Consider the following 17,777-nt stretch of genomic DNA (forward strand, 5'->3'; position numbering starts at 1 on the left):
AACAATAATAAAAGATGGGCCTTTTTACTACAAGGGAAGCATGACATATGCAAATACTTTGTATGACTTTTGAGTATAACAAATGTTTCTTATAGAAGCAACATCAGTGTTGTTATGGGATTATCTTGTTTTCTTTATGACCAATGCATTGGAGAAACACAGGTAAAATAAAATAAAAACATATTAATACATAAATATTCAGGTGACAGAAAGCAGCACATTTTCTGGTAAACAGATAATCATGTGGAAGAAAACATTTTAAGTTTTGCATGGGAGTTGCCTTCATTCTTTTCTGAACAAATGTAAACTTTCTGAAACTGGGAACATATGGTTGTTTAGCTATGTCAGTTAAAAATACAAGTCCCACAATGCACCGCCGACGCCACAGGAAACACTCCGTTGAACCACTGTTGCATTGTGGGTAGGCGGAAAAGGGCTCAAAAAGGTACGCGAAAGCGTCAAGCGCACGTTGCAGAGTCGTCAAAGAAGAAACAATAAAGAAAACATTTCTGAAAGCCCGGGCTAAGGTAAACTCAAATTCTTAATCTGTTTTACACTATCGATTTTTTTAGCTATTTCATTACCTGAATGTCTGTTCGCCTCTGTATGCTGTTTGCGCTCATTCAAAAAGGTGCATCATGGCTCCGTCTATTTACCGAACACAGAGTTTCGACTTCAACAATTAAGTCACATGTTGATGTGAATAAGTTTTTGTTAGGTTTTGTTTGTCTCATATACCATAAATATCTGTAGAATATTTTATGAAGACTTTTATTTTTGTTTTAAACGGTTATTTTTTGTTGCGGTATCCTTGTTAGCTAATGTAGCTAGTTTAGCTAGCGGTTAAAAGATCTTTGGTTTACAATGGACGTGGAAATCAGTTTGATCATGTATGAACCTCTGTATAAATTCGAAGCGCCAAAATACTTAAAGAGTAGGCTACTTTACGCAGTTAATGAATTAGGCATAATATTTCCAATTTAATTCATTCCCAAACGATCAGAAATGATCGGTTATCTGCCTTAAATTGTCTCGCTCATCTTAAATATGACATATGAGCTAATACACTCATCGTTTTCACTGCAGTTCACTAGACAAAATGTGGAAGTATGGTTTAACACAATACACAGAGAAATTTGGTATTGAGAGATGATGCCTGTGTTTGCAGCTGCTGCCAGTCTACTGTTACATGATTTGGTGTGGCACAGCATAACGTCCCATTGTTTCTATTCCATTTTGTTTTTCAGACGGTTGAAAAATGTCCATTGGTGTACCAATAAAGGTCCTGCATGAAGCAGAGGGTCACATTGTGACCTGTGAGACTAACACTGGAGAGGTGTACAGAGGCAAGCTCATTGAAGCTGAGGACAACATGAACTGCCAGGTGAGATCACAATAAAAAAAGATTCATATATTAAAAAAACAATGATGGAAGGATCATAACTTTGACTTTGGATTACGAGGCTTTTAATATTTTGCTACAGCCAATATCCTGACTGATTTCTGTCCCCACAGATGTCCAATATCACAGTGACTTATCGTGATGGCCGGGTGGCACAATTGGAGCAAGTCTACATCCGTGGCAGCAAGATCCGCTTTCTGATTTTACCTGATATGTTAAAGAATGCTCCGATGTTAAAGAGTATGAAGAACAAGAATCAAGGATCTGGTGCAGGAAGAGGCAAAGCGGCTATTCTTAAAGCACAAGGTGAGTGAGAAACAGGAATTGTAACCTCATCACATCCCTTGTCTTGAGATGCTTTCATCATCATTTGAGTACAAAACTTTTCTCCTCCCTCAGTTACAACAAATGCTTATATACAATTATTGAGTCCTCATTCTCTCATAATCTTAAGCTACATTATTAAAACAAGTGAAATGATTGAGATTTAAGCTTCAGTCTGATTCATCTGTAATGTACTTTCTTTGTTTTCTGCAGTGGCTGCAAGAGGACGAGGTCGTGGTGGAATTGGAAGAGGCAACATCTTCCAGAAGAGGCGATAGGTGTTCCAGCTGTGTTAACATTGTTGATTGTATAGTCCTTTTTTATCTGTTTTTGAATTGGATATCTTGGATATTGTTGGCAATCGTAAGATTGGCATTTTCTTGCGTTAATTTCATTTTTTTTTTTTTATCAAAATAAAAATTTCATTTTGATGGGTCCTGGTCTCTGCTTGCCTCAATTGATATTAATGAATTTATGCAGTTTCCCTTTGGCTACTTAGCATTCCATCAACTCATATCAACAGGCCTCCTATTCAGGTGTTCCGGATGCATAAAGACTGGGATTGCTGGGTTATACAGAGGTTACAAACTAGCAATTGTGATCTGAAAATACACAATTATATCTGTTGTAGCAATAAATGCAAAATCTGTCTTTTATAAGGTTTCTTATAGATCTTCTAATGCAAGTTTGACACTGACACACAGTGATTAAATCCGAACAAATAACTGAATGCACCCAGAGCTTGTGAACATTGTAATGGAAAGTAGCTTAGTATCATTATTCGATTTGAGGTATTTAGCATTTACATTACATAAAGAAAACTCAAAGTACTCATAGTATGTGCAGATTATATAAGTGACACATAATGTTTAAATGATTTAATATGCCTATTTCCCTCGGTGCAACTCTTTTTTTTGTACCACCAGGGGGAGCCACTTGGCTATAAAGTGTTTGCGGTAGAAATCCCCCAAGAACAGTGAACTGCTTCATTTTGAAGTCGTGAGTTAAACGAAATAGAGAATAAAGGGCGACGTGGGCCGCCTGTGGGCGTAACAGGCGTTTTCAAGTAGTATAACATAACGGTAGGTGACTGCAGTTCACACTTCCTCCGTGTATGAAGCACGGGACCTGCGTGCTCAGCTGGATTGGTCCATCACAACATCGGTTACCAGTCTGCTACATTCTCCGCTTCTTCAACAGCTAGCTAGCTGTCGTAGGACAGAAGCTACTCACATCGCGGCAGAAGAGGCAGGAGGAATCTCTTTTTAATTGTCACTTGTAGACCTAATTTACATATTAAAGGTAAGGATTTAGGGTTTCCCCCACAGTATCTGTTATTTTGTCATGTCCTGTGGCTTCGTCTTCGGGTGTACTCTTCACGGTTCTGAGTCGCACTAGCATCCTTGACTCCTGCTTCTACAACATCTGTATCTTAACAGTTGAGGCAGTTGTTAGCGTTAGCTAAGCTCTGGAGCTCGCAGCTTTAGCTTGGTGGGACCTTACAGAAACGGTAACACTCGTTTTCTTGCTGTGACTTTGTGACAACAAGGACGTTTAGCCATTAAAACGTTTACACTCAACGCATAGTAGCTCCGAGTAACGGGTGTAAAGTTAGGTATTACTGAACTGAGGAAGCAAAACATTGTCACAGCTGCTGCATAATTATGTGTTACTACTTCATTTTTAACAGTAATTTGTGTGTCTGTGGAATTGCACTTGTCTCGGTCTAGTGGTTTAAATGCTGCAATGGCTGCCCCGCACTGTAATGGAAACAGTTTGGTCTCAGTTGCTATTATGTAATGTAACTGCCTTTTAAGAAATTGCATTTAACACACTGCTAACGAGTGAATGTCGACATTTATTTACAGTAGTCTGGTGGAGAGACCACTGTTGATTTCACAAGATGATATTTAAACTGATACTAATTACAAACAATACACACAAATAAGGCGTGCCTTGTGATACTGTGAAATACACATATCACATTGCACAGGAAACTGATATGACCTTTTTAGATTCTCACATTTACCCCATAATTCTTTGGATTGGCTGTTTTGGGATTTACTGACATGACATGTCATAAAATGAAAAATAATCTGCAGCTGAATTGGTTAATTAACCAGGACTATATGTAAAATTGTTCAGTGTAGCAGTTTTGCTGTGACTAATGAAATAAGGTTTTATGTCATTTTGAACTACCTTCTGGCAATCAATTGAGAAAATAATCCAGTCTTAGCCTAAGGTTAGTTGTGTTTTTGTTATTGATCCAGACTGTACTCTCAAGGCAGTAGTGCTTTTAAGAGTTAAACATCTTTGCTGTCACTTTGATTTTTCTCTTTAAAATGTGGCTGAGTGATAATACTGCATTTAAGTTGATCGAGGACATTTATCCCTCCATGTACGGGGGCTTATCTCTTGCACGGCTTCGCAGATCACTGACAGTTTTGAGTTGATCTTTTAATGAAGCTGGGGGGCGGGGGGGATCCTCCTCTGCTCCAGATGGCCCTGTGCTGTACTGTGATGTCTATAGGACCATGTTTGTGTTGTCATTAATGCTGTACATGGCTTGGACCCCCAACAGGCTTTAATAAGTCCTCACTGCCCTCCCCTCCTGCTCCAGATAGTTAAGGTCAGGTCATGTGACTTTTGTTATGGTAAGTAGCGCAGAACGGCATCTGGAGCTGCATCTGTTTGTGCTCAAATTCAACTCCTTGACTCCATTGTGTGCTGCTGTGATCACCAGGGATCAGGGAAGTTCTAGGCTTTAGACAGCAATACATTTATAATAAACAGTATCTTTTTTCCAGGGATGGGATTTGAGCCTTTGGTTTTTCAATCCACCACAAACTAAGGTATTCTTATCTTTAGTGCTTTAGTCTGGCAAGAATTTGGCATTTCATGTGTCTTGGATATGCATAGTTTTTATCCCTTTACACTTAAAGGTAGGGTGGGAAATTTTGAAAACTCAGTGAGTCAGCCAGATTTCGGAAGTAAACACACGCCCCTTTCTCTCGGAGCTCACCTCGAAGCCACGCCTCCCAATCACATGGACGCGCATTACCTGAAGACGAGCTGCGGTCTGTGACTTCGGCCATCATGCACGTACCTCTCTGGTGCGCGCAGAGCAGGAAGAGAGTGGCAACCAGCCAATACTCTGCGCAGGGTCGTCCCGGAGGATTGGCTGATGTTTTTAGCGTTTTATAGCTTCCACAGATGATTCATATTCTTCATTTTAATGCAAAAACTGCCTAACTATTTGGTTGCTATCGGATTGTAAAGAGAAGTTACACTAATTTAACAAAAAGTGCATCAGAATGAAACCTCCTATCCTACCTTTAATCCGTGTTAAAGTTATGTCTTAACTTTCTTAGTTTTAAGCTAAAGGTGCTGGGTAGTGCAGGGCTAATCCTTAAATGAAATATCAACATAAACCAGCTTGCTATTCCAAACCCTACTGATACTTACTGCTGACATTATACAATGAAAAATCAAATGAAAGTGCGCCTGCTTCTGTACATCTGGGCAGAGACTTTATTGAAAGAGTCTAGCAGGAGCAGAGGAAATATGAGAACAGGGTTCATAGAGAGGCAGGAATAAAGCCATGCAGAATGCACTGCAGAAGGAGATGCAGGAGTCTCCGCTTCCGATCATCTGCATCTGGCAAATATCATTCTTGTATCTTCGCTCTGTTTGGCTGGTAACCTAGAAGTTACAGAATGCCGCCACTTCAACAGACTAATGAAGCTACCAATGTTATATGCCTCATGTCTGAAAGGGCGTAATAAGTGCTAATGTCATGTAAAAATCTATTATCATCAGTGAAGACACTGTATAAACTGTGTCTTAACATTTATCTAATAAGTAGGTCGAGGTTGGTAAGTAGCCTGTCCTATCAAGATATAAAAAGCCTACAGTGGGAGTCAGAGATTTATTTGGGGTCATGTCTGTATTTTCAAGCCTGAATACTCTTTTTAGTTAAACATTGTGGAAATCTGGTGGCATGTGTTAAAAGTCAACCTTGATTTCAAGAGCTTTATATTCAGCTGAATGCCAGTAGGGCCATTTTAATAAATGCCAAAAGAGGAAACACTTAAGCCATAAAGCACAGATGTGTTTGGTCCACCTTGAGAAGGAGAATATGTGTTCTCTATGGAGATGAACAACACTACATGTTTGTTTTGGAACAAAAGGTAAAATGAGTATTGCGCATTTTTTGAAAGAAAAATATTAAAGGTTGGTGTAATATATGTCAAAAATAATGATAGGTGAATACTTTTTGTAATGGCCATTGAATAATGATATCCTCTTCACAAAGCAATTATTCAGTGTAAAACTGGCAGTTCTTTCCTTTTTGTTAGTTTATCACTATATATAGTCTGGCAGTGGAGGTAGAGAGGCCACCTGGAGTAGGTGTCTCTTCCTACACATGGTCCTTGTTCTGAACTTGGTTGAAGCTCCCACTCACTGTCTTATTTACCTCATGGCTTCCCTTTGTTTTCCTGTATCTGTGAGGTTTACCCAGCTCCCACACACATCCATGCTGACAGTGCCACAATCATGTCAGAACCATGACAGAAATCAAGGATTGCTGTCTATCAGTTTTCTCTTCCTCTCTGCCATTTCCTGTTATTATCCTGTATTCATTCCTGTGACACATAATGAGGAGATGAAAATCTGAGTGCTTGCATTAATTACCACCTAACAGAATGTGTGGGAAAAGTCCAAGCTTCACTGATGGTTCATATGGAAAGAGCTGTGTCTGCTTATGTTCCAAAACTAGTGAACAGCATCTCTGATTGTTTTTCCCCACACCTTTTCATTACACCCACAACTTGGTTCATGCTGCTCCAGCTGTGTAGGTAATTAAAGCTTAGATGTAGATATTAACTTTGTCATACTTTGGCACAGGATTTATGCCAGCCTGAAATTATTCTTGGCTAAAAAGGTACAATTATCCTCTGTTTTTTTAATTCATCTTGGCTCCCACTTCACAGTTGCTTTAAGTCTGTTCCTGTGAGACACTAAAGGGAGCATGATTCAGAGAGCTATTGTCATCCAGATTTATTTCTCCTACTTGAATAATAATGTCAGTGAAAGTATTATGTGCTGAACTGAAATATTTACAAAAGCAGGAAGATAGTTTTGGTTAACTATATAATATCCCTCCTTTTAATCCTCTTCATGATATAACAACTACTAGTGGTGGAAATCCAAGCTAATGTGTACGTGTACCCCGTAAAGCAAGACTTATTTTTGTAAATAATGGTTGGTGACATGGCTTGAAAGATATTCCAGGGTATTGAGAGTATGTGCTGGAAAGGATTTCAGACAGAGACATGCTCCTCAGGGAGAAGGGAAAATGCATAAAGTGATGCACCATTAGCCGGAGCCTGAGAATTACCCATTGATGGTGCCCAGGAAAAAGCTTTGCAGGAGAAGATGGCAGGAGGTTTTGATATTACTACGTAATTTGAGAGAGATAGAAGAGCAGTAGGCTTATATAGAGTAGCCTTTTAATGTGGATAGATGTAAATCAGAAAATAACTACGAAATAATACAGTGTTTTGTAATTTGTTTATTCTACAATGTGCTGTTGCTTCTTTTTCAGCATTCCTCTGAGATTCCCTTCTGATGGAGCAGTGGATGTTAAACTTCAGGGAGAGGCAACATGTATCCCTGTCATGTAACCCCATGGCCCTCTGCTGAGCCCCCGGCTTCCTGTAGCAGTCATGCTCCCCCAATTCAACCCACGCAACCCCTTCCTGATCTCCTGTGCAGCTGTCCTGCTCCACCTTTAAACACCCACTCTGAGACACCCTCCCCAGACCCCATGGAGTCCCTCATCGTCGTCACAGAGTATGAACCCAGCAGACCACCTGGAGAAGAGGAGGTAAGATCAAACATACCCAATTACCTCTGAGTACAAGAGATGGAGCCTTGGTTATTTGGAACTTAACTGAATGTGTTTTTTTTTAAATACCGAACACAAATTTAAAAAAATTGCAATAAGGTTAATGAAAACATTTTAAATGTATCCACCTCAAAGGTAGAAGGAATGGACAGCTCTGAGACACCCGAGCCAGCTTCCTCTATAGCGGCACCTTTCCAGACTCCTTCCTGTGACCTGCTGTCACATACAGTTGGTCGGCCAGAGGTTCTGCTACCTGAAAGCCAAGAGCAAAGGGGAAGATTAAACATGTCAGACAGGAAATTATCTCTACAGGAGCGCTCACAAACTGCAATCTCACCCTGCAGTTCTCCAGGACTCAATGGCCGCTATATTTACCCGTCATTACCTTACTCCCCCATCACTTCACCCCACTCCTCTCCTCGCCTGCCACGCCGGCCCACAGTGGAGTCCCACAGTGTTTCCATCACAGACCTCCAGGTATGTTCAAGGCCAATATAATTCTACTGTTCCAGCTGAATCAGGTCAATTCTAAGTTGAAGCCAGCATAGAGATAATTTTGCGTCTGTACACCATCTGACACAGTGTTTCCTCTGAAGGATTGCATATTACATAAAGCATTACACACAAATGAAATAGAACCATAGCCCATAGTCTTGTAGAGGTGCTCTTTTTTGTCATTATATCCCATTTGTTTGAAAGTAAGCAGAACTACATGTGCATTTTTCTTAAAAGCAGCTGAACACTGGTTTAGACCAGGCTTTGTGGATGCAAAGGTAAGAATTACAGTGTCATATAAATGTAGATAATAGCTTTGATCCCTATTAGACATAGGTAGACACTCTCTTAGGTCTATAAGTTGTAGAGGTTTTCCGTACATGTAGATAAAGAGGTTATTCTCTAACAGACTTTTATGTCAGGTGATAGAAATTACCAAGCTAAGGCCACCTGTCATGTAGCTACTAACCTAGAGACCAGAAATCAGATAAGTATGAAGATAGAAAAATACATGATAGAACTGTGTTTTCTTCCAAATGATCATGAATCATTGGATCATTACAAGAAAAAAAGCAAAAACTATCTTTCTTACTACTTTCTTTTAATATAATAAAATACTGCAAAAGGAGTGTTGCTGCAAATCCTCCCATTTATCAATGCTTATTTTTGATGAGTAATTCTGAATAACTGCTCACCTCGAGTAATGCTGTTTTGCATTAGTCCTATATATTCTTGATTTTGAAGAAGTTAAAAAAACCAATGTGGGAGAAAATGTAAACTGGCTTTGTTATGGAAAGCAGTCTTTGTAAGAATACTCATTATGTATCTAGGGTGAAAATCAGGGATGTGATTTCTCTTTAAAATTAACCATTTTCTCCTCTTCTTTTTGCTTCCCCCTCTCTCTTTTCAAGGACTGTGTTCAACTCAACCAATACAAGCTGAAAGATGAGATTGGAAAGGTACCATCTGAGACAACTCGCTGATTGCTCCCTTTCACTGACTCTTCCATTTTCTTCTCCCCGCCGCCTACTGCATGTCTGTCAAGTAGCGCACATCATCAAGGACATGCAGTAACAGTCTCTGATATCCTTTCTCCCGGCTGTCCTCATTTCCCAAACTCTGTGTAAACTACTGGGCCATGGGAGAGTTGGAAGATGGATGAGAGGCTGGTATAAATAGCTCTCTAAGGGTTGTGCAAGGCTTAGTGAATACAAGTGTGTGTGTGTGTGTGGTGGTACATGTATGCATGTTTTAAAATGTGGATTTTGTAAGGCAGACTGTGGATGTTTGCATATAGGTAGACATGGTAATGTGTGTGGTTTTGAACCCAGTGGAGACAATTAAAGCCTTTTAGGATTGTTGGAGAGGCTCTTGTTATCAGATCATCTATGGGACTGTAGGATGAGCTCTGTGCTGCCTCTCCAATCTGCAATCTGCTCCCCCAGCAGGAACTAATCCTGCCCTCTCTCCCTTCTCTCTGTCTGTTTGTTTTTTGTGCATGAATTTGTGCACACAGACTACTAATTGGGCCTACTTTTTTATCCTGAATTTCCTGTGTGTGGGCAGGGGTTCTTGATAGCATAAACCAGATCCAGTTTCCTTAATTAGCCTGAAATCAAAAATGAAAGAGAGAGGGAGAGATGATTTGAATTTCTCTGTTCTCACTTTGAAGCAGCTGGTACTCTTTCAGTGTACACTGTCAACCCACTCACTTCCCTCGTGTGTGTATGTTGGTGCATTGGTCCCTGTGTGTATTTAAGTGCATTTTGAATGTTTGCTTTGCACATATTTTATTGTGTCACAATCTCTGCAGTCAGCTTCATTTTCGGCTTCTTTTCCCCTTTAATTGTTATCATACCTAGGGCTCCTATGGTGTTGTCAAGCTGGCTTACAATGAGGATGACAACACATACTATGTGAGTTTTTTATACACACACATACACAGATGTGATTTCTTTCTAGCTCAGTTTGTCTTACTTGTCTCTCGTTCTGTGACTTATCACACACCCTTCATCCCCAGGCCACCCTCACCATAATCAAACCCCTTTGTCACATTTGATGGTGTGACTTTATGTGAAACCTCCAAATGTCTCCAGATAATTTAGCTCTCTGAGCTAACATAATAACCCATCAACTCAAGCTTTTCTGTTTGCTGTTTACGATTATTGCTACAATTCTCATTAAGCTCCATGATAGTGACTGACAATAACATGGGGATTATTTTAATATTCCCCCCAAGTGACGAAGCCCACATGTCGCATTTAGTAATCATACCATTTCCATTATAACTGGAAAAATATGCAGAGAATGATGTATCTGTGCCCTCTCTGTAATGCTGACAAGAAGTAATAGTCAGGAATATCAGTTAACAGCTTAACATTTGAATATCCTCTCCTCTATAGTTAATACCTTACTATACTAGATGTGTGTATACACACACCAAAAAAAGTCGTGATGTAGATATTCCCAATAGTATTTCTGAGTTTTTCATTTCCTGAAACGTGATAAATACAAGTGAATGACTCATCCTGCAGTCTGAAGTATATACTAATTTCACATCCAATTAAACACCTTTTTTCAGTTTTTACGGTTTCTCTTTCTCTTCCCCCCCACACCGCAAACCTTTTCAGTGTCATTCCAGAAATATCACCATAGTTTCGTCTTCTAAACTTTCTCTATATTGTCAGTGAAAAATCCTTTACACACACCTGTTCTACATAGGGCCTTTTTCTGCTGCAAGAAGTTTGGGCAAAGGCAAACTTAAATTGTGTGTTACTGGCAGGTTACACAAATAGTACCTCCATATGCTGATGCGAGGGTAAGACACGTAGCCCTCAGTTGCTCCTGATGGCTGCTCTGCATTGAGAATATGACTATGAAACCGTTGCTATTTGATGTTAAACCAGTTATTGAATTTAAGTTCAACTGACATTGATCTTAATCCCCAGTTCAGGGCACACGTCTGATAAAATAATCAATGTTAAGTTTCAACAATGATGTATTGAGCATTGTTTTGTTCGTTCATGCATTCAACATTGATTATGTGTTGTTCTGCTATCTAGGACAACACTCTATTAGCTGTTTCATGGCTGGTAACATTGGTTTTCATATAACAGTTAAATAATTATCATTCCACTCCTCTTGGGTAATTTTTTGTGTACAATCTCTTGTACTGATGACACAGTTAGGATATTAAAGGATGTCTGTAGAGTGGGCGCACTGTAAAATATTTTTAACAAAGTTCTGTACCTTATACTCCTTTTTGTCTGCCTTTTTGTTCAAATTTTCTTTGGATCTACTGCCCACTGGACTTGCCTACCCTTCTTCCTGTTTCTCTTATCTTCCTTCAATCTAAATCCATTTCCCTTTCACTCCATAGGCGATGAAGGTGCTGTCCAAGAAGAGACTGATGAGGCAGGCAGGTTTCCCACGTAAGTCTGGGGCAGATGGTTAACACAGCAGAGAGCAATATCTAAAATGCTTCAGTGGTACATGAATGTTCCTGCCTACACCTGTCATTCCTGCTTTTCTACATTGTCTCCCCTATCAGGGAGACCTCCTCCTCGTGGGGCCAGAGCAGCTCCTGAGGGTCCCGCTCAGCCTAAAGGCCCACTGGAGAGAGTTTATCAGGAGATTGCCATACTTAAAAAGTTGGACCATCCTAATGTAGTCAAACTGGTGGAGGTCAGTAATGTTTAAACATGCATTATTGTTAACCTGTGATATGCATTGTGCCTTATTCTAAACACAAACACTAGGAGCTCGAATATAAGTGCTCAAGTCAAGAAATTCACATTGTGTAATTTATTCTTCTCATATACAAAAGCTGATCTATTTTGTGTGAGTGTTTACACTCTATTCCATTCCTCTGTGATTTGGTGCCAGGTTTTGGATGACCCCAGCGAGGACCATCTGTACATGGGTACGTTGTGGCCAGACAGTCAGATTGCAGAACAACACATACACACATCACACAGTCACACAGGCTTGCTCAAATCAAGAATTTAAGAAGGTCATTTACATTTTATCTTGAAAGATGTTGCTTTTTAGTTTCTTTGTGTCTTGGTAAAAGAAAGGCTGTCCTCACTAACCTCCTCTGTGTTTCTGTCACAGTGTTTGAGCTGGTGAAGCAAGGGTAAGCTAAGCCTCTTTTATGGTAATGATTGTGTCATTGGCATGAGCTCAATCTCATTAGTTATGATTGCTAATTGTGTATGTGTGTACCTGTTTGTGTGTATTCAGGGCTGTGATGGAAGTGCCGACAGATAAACCTTTCAGGGAGGACCAGGCACGCTTTTACTTCCAGGATCTGCTCAGGGGAATCGAGTACTGTGAGTCTCCCACACATCTTCTGATTATCCTGCATTAACATTGAGTCGGTTAGAGCATTTTAAATGTTGTTCCAGATTATTTATTACCTATATATAAATACTCAGTTGTTCAGTACAGATTAATTGCATTTTAATGTCTTTAAAAATCAAAAAAAGTCAGTGTTTTATGTCAACTGTGTTACCAGTATTTTGGCACAACTATTGGTGGTATTTCAGAGTTTATCATTCTTTATCATTTTTCATCATATAAAAAAATTATGACTCATCCTTGCAAGAGTAGAGTAATTTCGCATCCATGGAAACATTTTCTCAAGCACTGTACCCGCAAAAAGTTGTTATTATTATTATATAGTATAATAATACAGTACCAATTATATGCTTGTAATAAGTTAGTAAATAATTCTGCTTACAAATCTCTATTATAAATGTCTAAATCTGAATTACATAATTGCAGTAACAAACTGAAGCTCTTTCGGCGTTATCAAGATCTGTCTGCGTCCTATAATTTTTCCTTGCCATTTACACACGACCTTCATCTGTGCTGTTCTTGACTCCAGCCACCCACAAGGGTTATTTCACGTCCTCTCAGTGGCTCTTAATGTGCTTTAGCTTTAGCTTTTTTCACTAGGGACACAACAATAGTCTGGATCCATTCTAAGTAATCATAGCAAAAGAAAAGTGCCCATCTTAAGGTAGTTTGGCTAAAAATACAATACAAACACAAAACCATGTTTTTTTCTTGTTTAAAAATCTTAAACTGTGGGTGTGTTTTTCTTTATTGTAGGGAATAAATAATCCAATGTTTGTTTTTTAGAGATTCCTTCTCATGAGTCCAAGCCACTGTCATTATACTTAGGAAGGGGAAAAAGTCTCCTCATAGCAACACAGATGTCCCCAATTGCTGCTTTGTTGCTGTATTAATGATTTTTTTTGTTTTTTTGTTTTTGTTTTTTATAGTACATTACCAAAAGATCATCCACAGAGACATCAAACCTTCTAACCTTCTGGTGGGAGAAGATGGTCATATCAAGATAGCAGACTTTGGAGTTAGTAACCAGTTTGAGGGAGCTGATGCCCTCCTGACCAGCACAGTGGGAACACCTGCTTTTCTCGCCCCTGAAGCGCTCTCTGAGACCAGAAAGAATTTTTCTGGAAAGGTAAAGCAGGACTTAGCTAACCAGTGCCCTCTGGGGGTAGTTTTCAGAAATGAAAGTTCCTGGGGCATCCCACTTTTTTATGTTTTCTTAAAAACAGGTGTATATTCATGTGTAGAGTGTGCACAATTACATAAATGATGTTTCTTTACAAAAGGCTTTGGATGTTTGGGCCATGGGAGTCACTCTTTACTGTTTCGTCTTTGGAGTGGTGAGTGTGTGCATTGGCCAAAATTATAAATGCTGCTTGCTGTTTTCTTCCCTAAATGTCAAGATGCTAGTCATTCAGTAAAATGAACCACGTGTCTTGTATTGACAGTGTCCATTTATGGATGAGCGCATTCTCAGTCTTCATCAAAAAATCAAGACGCAACCTGTGGTGTTACCAGAAAAGTAAGTCCTACCTCTCCTTTCATATGTCTGACAGATAATTACTTCATTAACAACACAATGTTTATTTGGCTGTGTGCTGTTTAATATGTTTTGTTTTCAGTACGGACATATCAGATGATCTCAAAGATTTGTTATTGAAAATGCTGGACAAAAATCCAGAGACCAGGATATCAGTGCCACAGATAAGGGTAAACACTCTTTCACTTATGCTGTTAATCATGTTTAATATTAGACAAAGGGCAGTAAGCTACTCAACACACAACAGTTGCGAGGAGGGAAAAATGTGAGAATAACGATGTCTAAGTCTATCTATATGTGACACCTGTGTTTATCTTGGTTTCATGTGTCCAGGTGCACCCATGGGTAACAAGGCACGGCGCAGAGCCTCTTCCTCCTGAAGATGACAACTGCTGCATGCTGATTGAAGTGACCGAGGAGGAAGTGGAGAATTCTGTTAAACATATTCCCAGCCTGGCAACAGTGGTGAGAATTTGAACTAATTTCTGCTTCACAAAAATATTAGCAAACATCTCAGTGACACGCAGGATTAATTTGTGTTTCATTAAATGAAATATGACAAATGGATACAATTTATTTGCAGTTCAGCTGCCCTGCTAGAGTGAGGAGAATGATTACACTGTCTGGAGCTAGTTAATAGCTAACACTTAATGCTTTCATGTGTATTAGATTAATATTTTGTAATTTATTTCTGTCACAACAACCCACAGCAGGTATTTACACCTACTTTATTTCTCTCTTGTCACGTTGTGCTTGAGGAGATGTGTGACTCATTCAGTCTTTCCAATTTATTTTAATTAGTTACATTAATTAATGCCAAATGTTATGTAAGACAGATTGAAAAAAAAAAATGTTCTTTCGAAGTTTTTCCAAGTATCAAGGCCAGGCACAGCTGCTCAGTTGTGAACATGCCTGAACATGCCTGACCACCTTTTCAGTAAAAACAAGCTCTGATTTTTATGAAGTGTATAATTGCCACCTGTTGTTGTGTTGGTTGAAGCAGACATCTTGGTAGTGTTTTAATGTTTTTTCGATCTGCTTTTTGCAGATCCTGGTTAGGACTATGTTGAGGAAGCGCTCCTTTGGAAATCCCTTTGACTGGGGCCGGAAAGAGGACCGCAACAGTTTGTGTGCTCCAGGACAAGCTCTCGCGTAAGGATTGTTTATATAGACACACCACAGACTCTACATTCTGTCTCTAGCAAAGGGTTTACAACAATATTTAGTTGAAGTAGTTAGTTAGTGGCATCTTCAGCCAGCCTCTGTTTGTTGATTGGTGTTAAAACCCAGCTAAAACACCTTGCTGTATGTTATGTCTGTTGGTGTATTTTGTTTTTGGTGGGAGAGGGTACAAGAGTTACTATCACATGCTTGTCACTACAGCCTTTAACGTCTTCCTCTGTCTTTAACTGTTACCACAAATACCACCTATCTCTATTCAGTAAGATTGTTACTTTCTACTCTTTACCAATCCAGTATGTACGCCCAGTATATCCAGGATGTTTCTGTAGTTGGCACCTTGTCAGAGAGGTGTTGACACAGTTTCCAGCAATTTGTGGAGCTGTGTTGATTGTTTATTAAGTATAAAATTAGAACACCACACTTCTACAGTAAAGGTGATACATTTTCTTTGCAGTGTCATAAAAAAAGCATTTTTGTCAGAAATGACTGCAGCATCTGTCATCTTGAAAGGTCATCCATTCCTTGAAGCACATTTAAAAAGGAAAAAAAAAAGAACATGACAGTGTGCTTGTTAAATAATATAAAGGTTTTTAACCTTTTCTTTATGAGTTTCCCCTGGTACAGTGTGCAAACTTTTTCTATTCCGAGCATTATGTAACATTTAAAAGGCTGCTTTCATTTCCAAAGCAGGGTTTAACAGTAGCTTGTTAGTTTGTTCAATGAGAGAGGAGTGACAGTAGGCCCACAGCATTGCTCTAACTAATGCTGAGTCCCTGGCTTGTTACTTAGGAAACAGGAGAGTGGTGACGGCATGAGAAGTATGGACCTGCCCTACGTGGGAGAAGACGAGGCTCTTTCCTGATGCAGAGGGTTTAATATGCATGTTGGTATCTGCCTGCCTGCAACCACACAGCATGACACCCCTTTACTCACAGTTTTATACTGGCAGCATACATCTATGTATCCTGGGAGGTGGGCAAGTGTGGCGGACGCTGAGAAAAAGGGAGATAATGATCTGAGACTCTTGACAGTTTTATTCCCTTTTCTCCTGAGCATTTTGGGGTTTTTTGGGGCCTTCTAGGCGTGGATCCTTCCGAAATGTGAAACTTTCACCACTTTTTTTTTTCGGCCCAGCCCACTCTCCTCCTCCTCCCTATCCTGCATGCATTTATAGTCCTTAGCATGCTTCTTCTCAGGCTTCAACTGTACAGTTTTATCATAGTTCAGACACTGGCGTTTTTCCTTGTCTTTACTTGACAATACTTTCAGGTATACAGGGCATGTAAAGTGATAATGGTGATAGTTTACATGGCAATCACCATCATCATTCTTTTTAGCAGAGCAAGTTTCATGTTTGGTTCACTCTACTTCAGAGTAGCAGTGTCCGCCTAGTTTTTGTGTTATTGTTAGAGTGAAGCATCTGTACAGTTTATCTGAAATGAAACGGGAGTGAAAAAATGTTTACTTCATTAAATGCATGCGTTTACTTTCCCAATGCAAATACTGTATAAGCTATTTATAAACATTCACATGTTTATAGACACTTATGTTGGATGGATTTTTTTAAAATTTCCTCATTTACAACGTTTAATAGAAAGCATTAATTAAGTTGTTGCTTTGTGGACAATTTCCTTCATCATTACTGTAGAGGAAAAAATGGAAGGTTTCTTCTGACAGGATTTTTAGACTTTTACTATAAACTTTTCAATTCATGGAGCTGTAAGACATTGAGTAGGGATGTACTACTAATACAATTATCCTGTATCTGTAAGTAAAATTAGGTTAAAAAATAAGATTTTAGTTTTATTTGCGAAGCTGTTAAAACGTTTGTGTGGTGATATAGAGGAACATGTCACTTCTCAAAATGTCTGTATGTAGACTGAAAACAGGAAATGTTGAACCTGAATGTTTTTACTTGTTTTGCATCCTAAGAATTACTGACTTTATTTTAGAAATGCACATTTCAGGACACCAAAAAATCTAATTGTGAATAATTTTGTAAAGTATAGAAATGGCTACTGATGTATGGTTAAGACAGAAGCATAGTTCAGATGCAGACTTTTTTGTACAAATCTATGCATGACATATCTGTAGCGGTGTTGGATTTAAAAAGCGTCTCCGGTGGGAGGCGTAGGCCACTCTTCTTTTTACTTATTGATGTGATTTATTTCAGATTCAAAAACAAACAAATCTGCATTTTTCATCCATGTCTGTTCCTTTTGTTTACACTTCATCTGTGTCTCTCTTTCTCTCAATGTCCACATAGATTAGCCAATTAGTATGTCTCTACTTATCCTAGAATATTGATATACAAAATGTAAATGCTTCCACACAAAAAATCAGCACGTAAGTGTTGAATGTATTTAAAAAAAAAAAGGGACTGGATTTTTATGTACTTACTACTTGCATGTCACTGAACTGTACCTATTGTATATCTCTTTTTAAAGACTAGTACTATGCACATGATGTGTCTTTATGGTGCAATTGTACACCCTTTCAGATTGTCATGTGCAGTGTGCACACTCTGTGGCTGGATACAGAACACTGTATGTGGTTGATTGTGGCTA

General features: G+C 39.1%; 2 protein-coding genes across 4 annotated transcripts; both read left to right on the forward strand.

Annotated features, from left to right (window-relative positions):
- Positions 1 to 394: 394 nt before the first annotated feature.
- Positions 395 to 2,167, forward strand: snrpd3l (small nuclear ribonucleoprotein D3 polypeptide, like). Its single transcript, XM_028417531.1, has 4 exons — positions 395 to 527; positions 1,248 to 1,384; positions 1,516 to 1,708; positions 1,940 to 2,167. Exons 2-4 carry the CDS (start codon positions 1,259 to 1,261, stop codon positions 2,002 to 2,004), a joined length of 384 nt encoding a protein of 127 aa, XP_028273332.1. The 5' UTR covers positions 395 to 527; positions 1,248 to 1,258; the 3' UTR covers positions 2,005 to 2,167.
- A 509-nt stretch (positions 2,168 to 2,676) lies between these two features.
- On the forward strand, positions 2,677 to 17,574 carry camkk2 (calcium/calmodulin-dependent protein kinase kinase 2). 3 transcript variants are annotated; one of them, XM_028417528.1, is made up of 18 exons: positions 2,718 to 2,808; positions 2,927 to 3,028; positions 7,335 to 7,616; positions 7,773 to 8,114; positions 9,044 to 9,091; positions 9,995 to 10,048; positions 11,512 to 11,563; positions 11,683 to 11,816; positions 12,018 to 12,054; positions 12,246 to 12,267; positions 12,375 to 12,463; positions 13,421 to 13,620; positions 13,775 to 13,828; positions 13,937 to 14,010; positions 14,111 to 14,198; positions 14,362 to 14,493; positions 15,077 to 15,180; positions 16,000 to 17,574. In XM_028417528.1, the coding sequence occupies exons 3-18, from the start codon at positions 7,395 to 7,397 to the stop codon at positions 16,070 to 16,072; spliced, it is 1,725 nt and encodes a 574-aa protein (XP_028273329.1). In that variant the 5' UTR covers positions 2,718 to 2,808; positions 2,927 to 3,028; positions 7,335 to 7,394; the 3' UTR covers positions 16,073 to 17,574. The 3 variants fall into 3 exon arrangements, with proteins under 3 accessions (XP_028273328.1, XP_028273329.1, XP_028273330.1); XM_028417527.1 differs by having other exon boundaries at positions 2,677 to 3,028; XM_028417529.1 differs by lacking the exons at positions 2,718 to 2,808; positions 2,927 to 3,028 and adding an exon at positions 3,119 to 3,236.
- The last annotated feature ends 203 nt before the right edge of the window (positions 17,575 to 17,777 follow it).

This window comes from Parambassis ranga, chromosome 12 (assembly GCF_900634625.1).
Source record: "Parambassis ranga chromosome 12, fParRan2.1, whole genome shotgun sequence".
Classification (NCBI taxonomy): domain Eukaryota; kingdom Metazoa; phylum Chordata; class Actinopteri; family Ambassidae; genus Parambassis; species Parambassis ranga.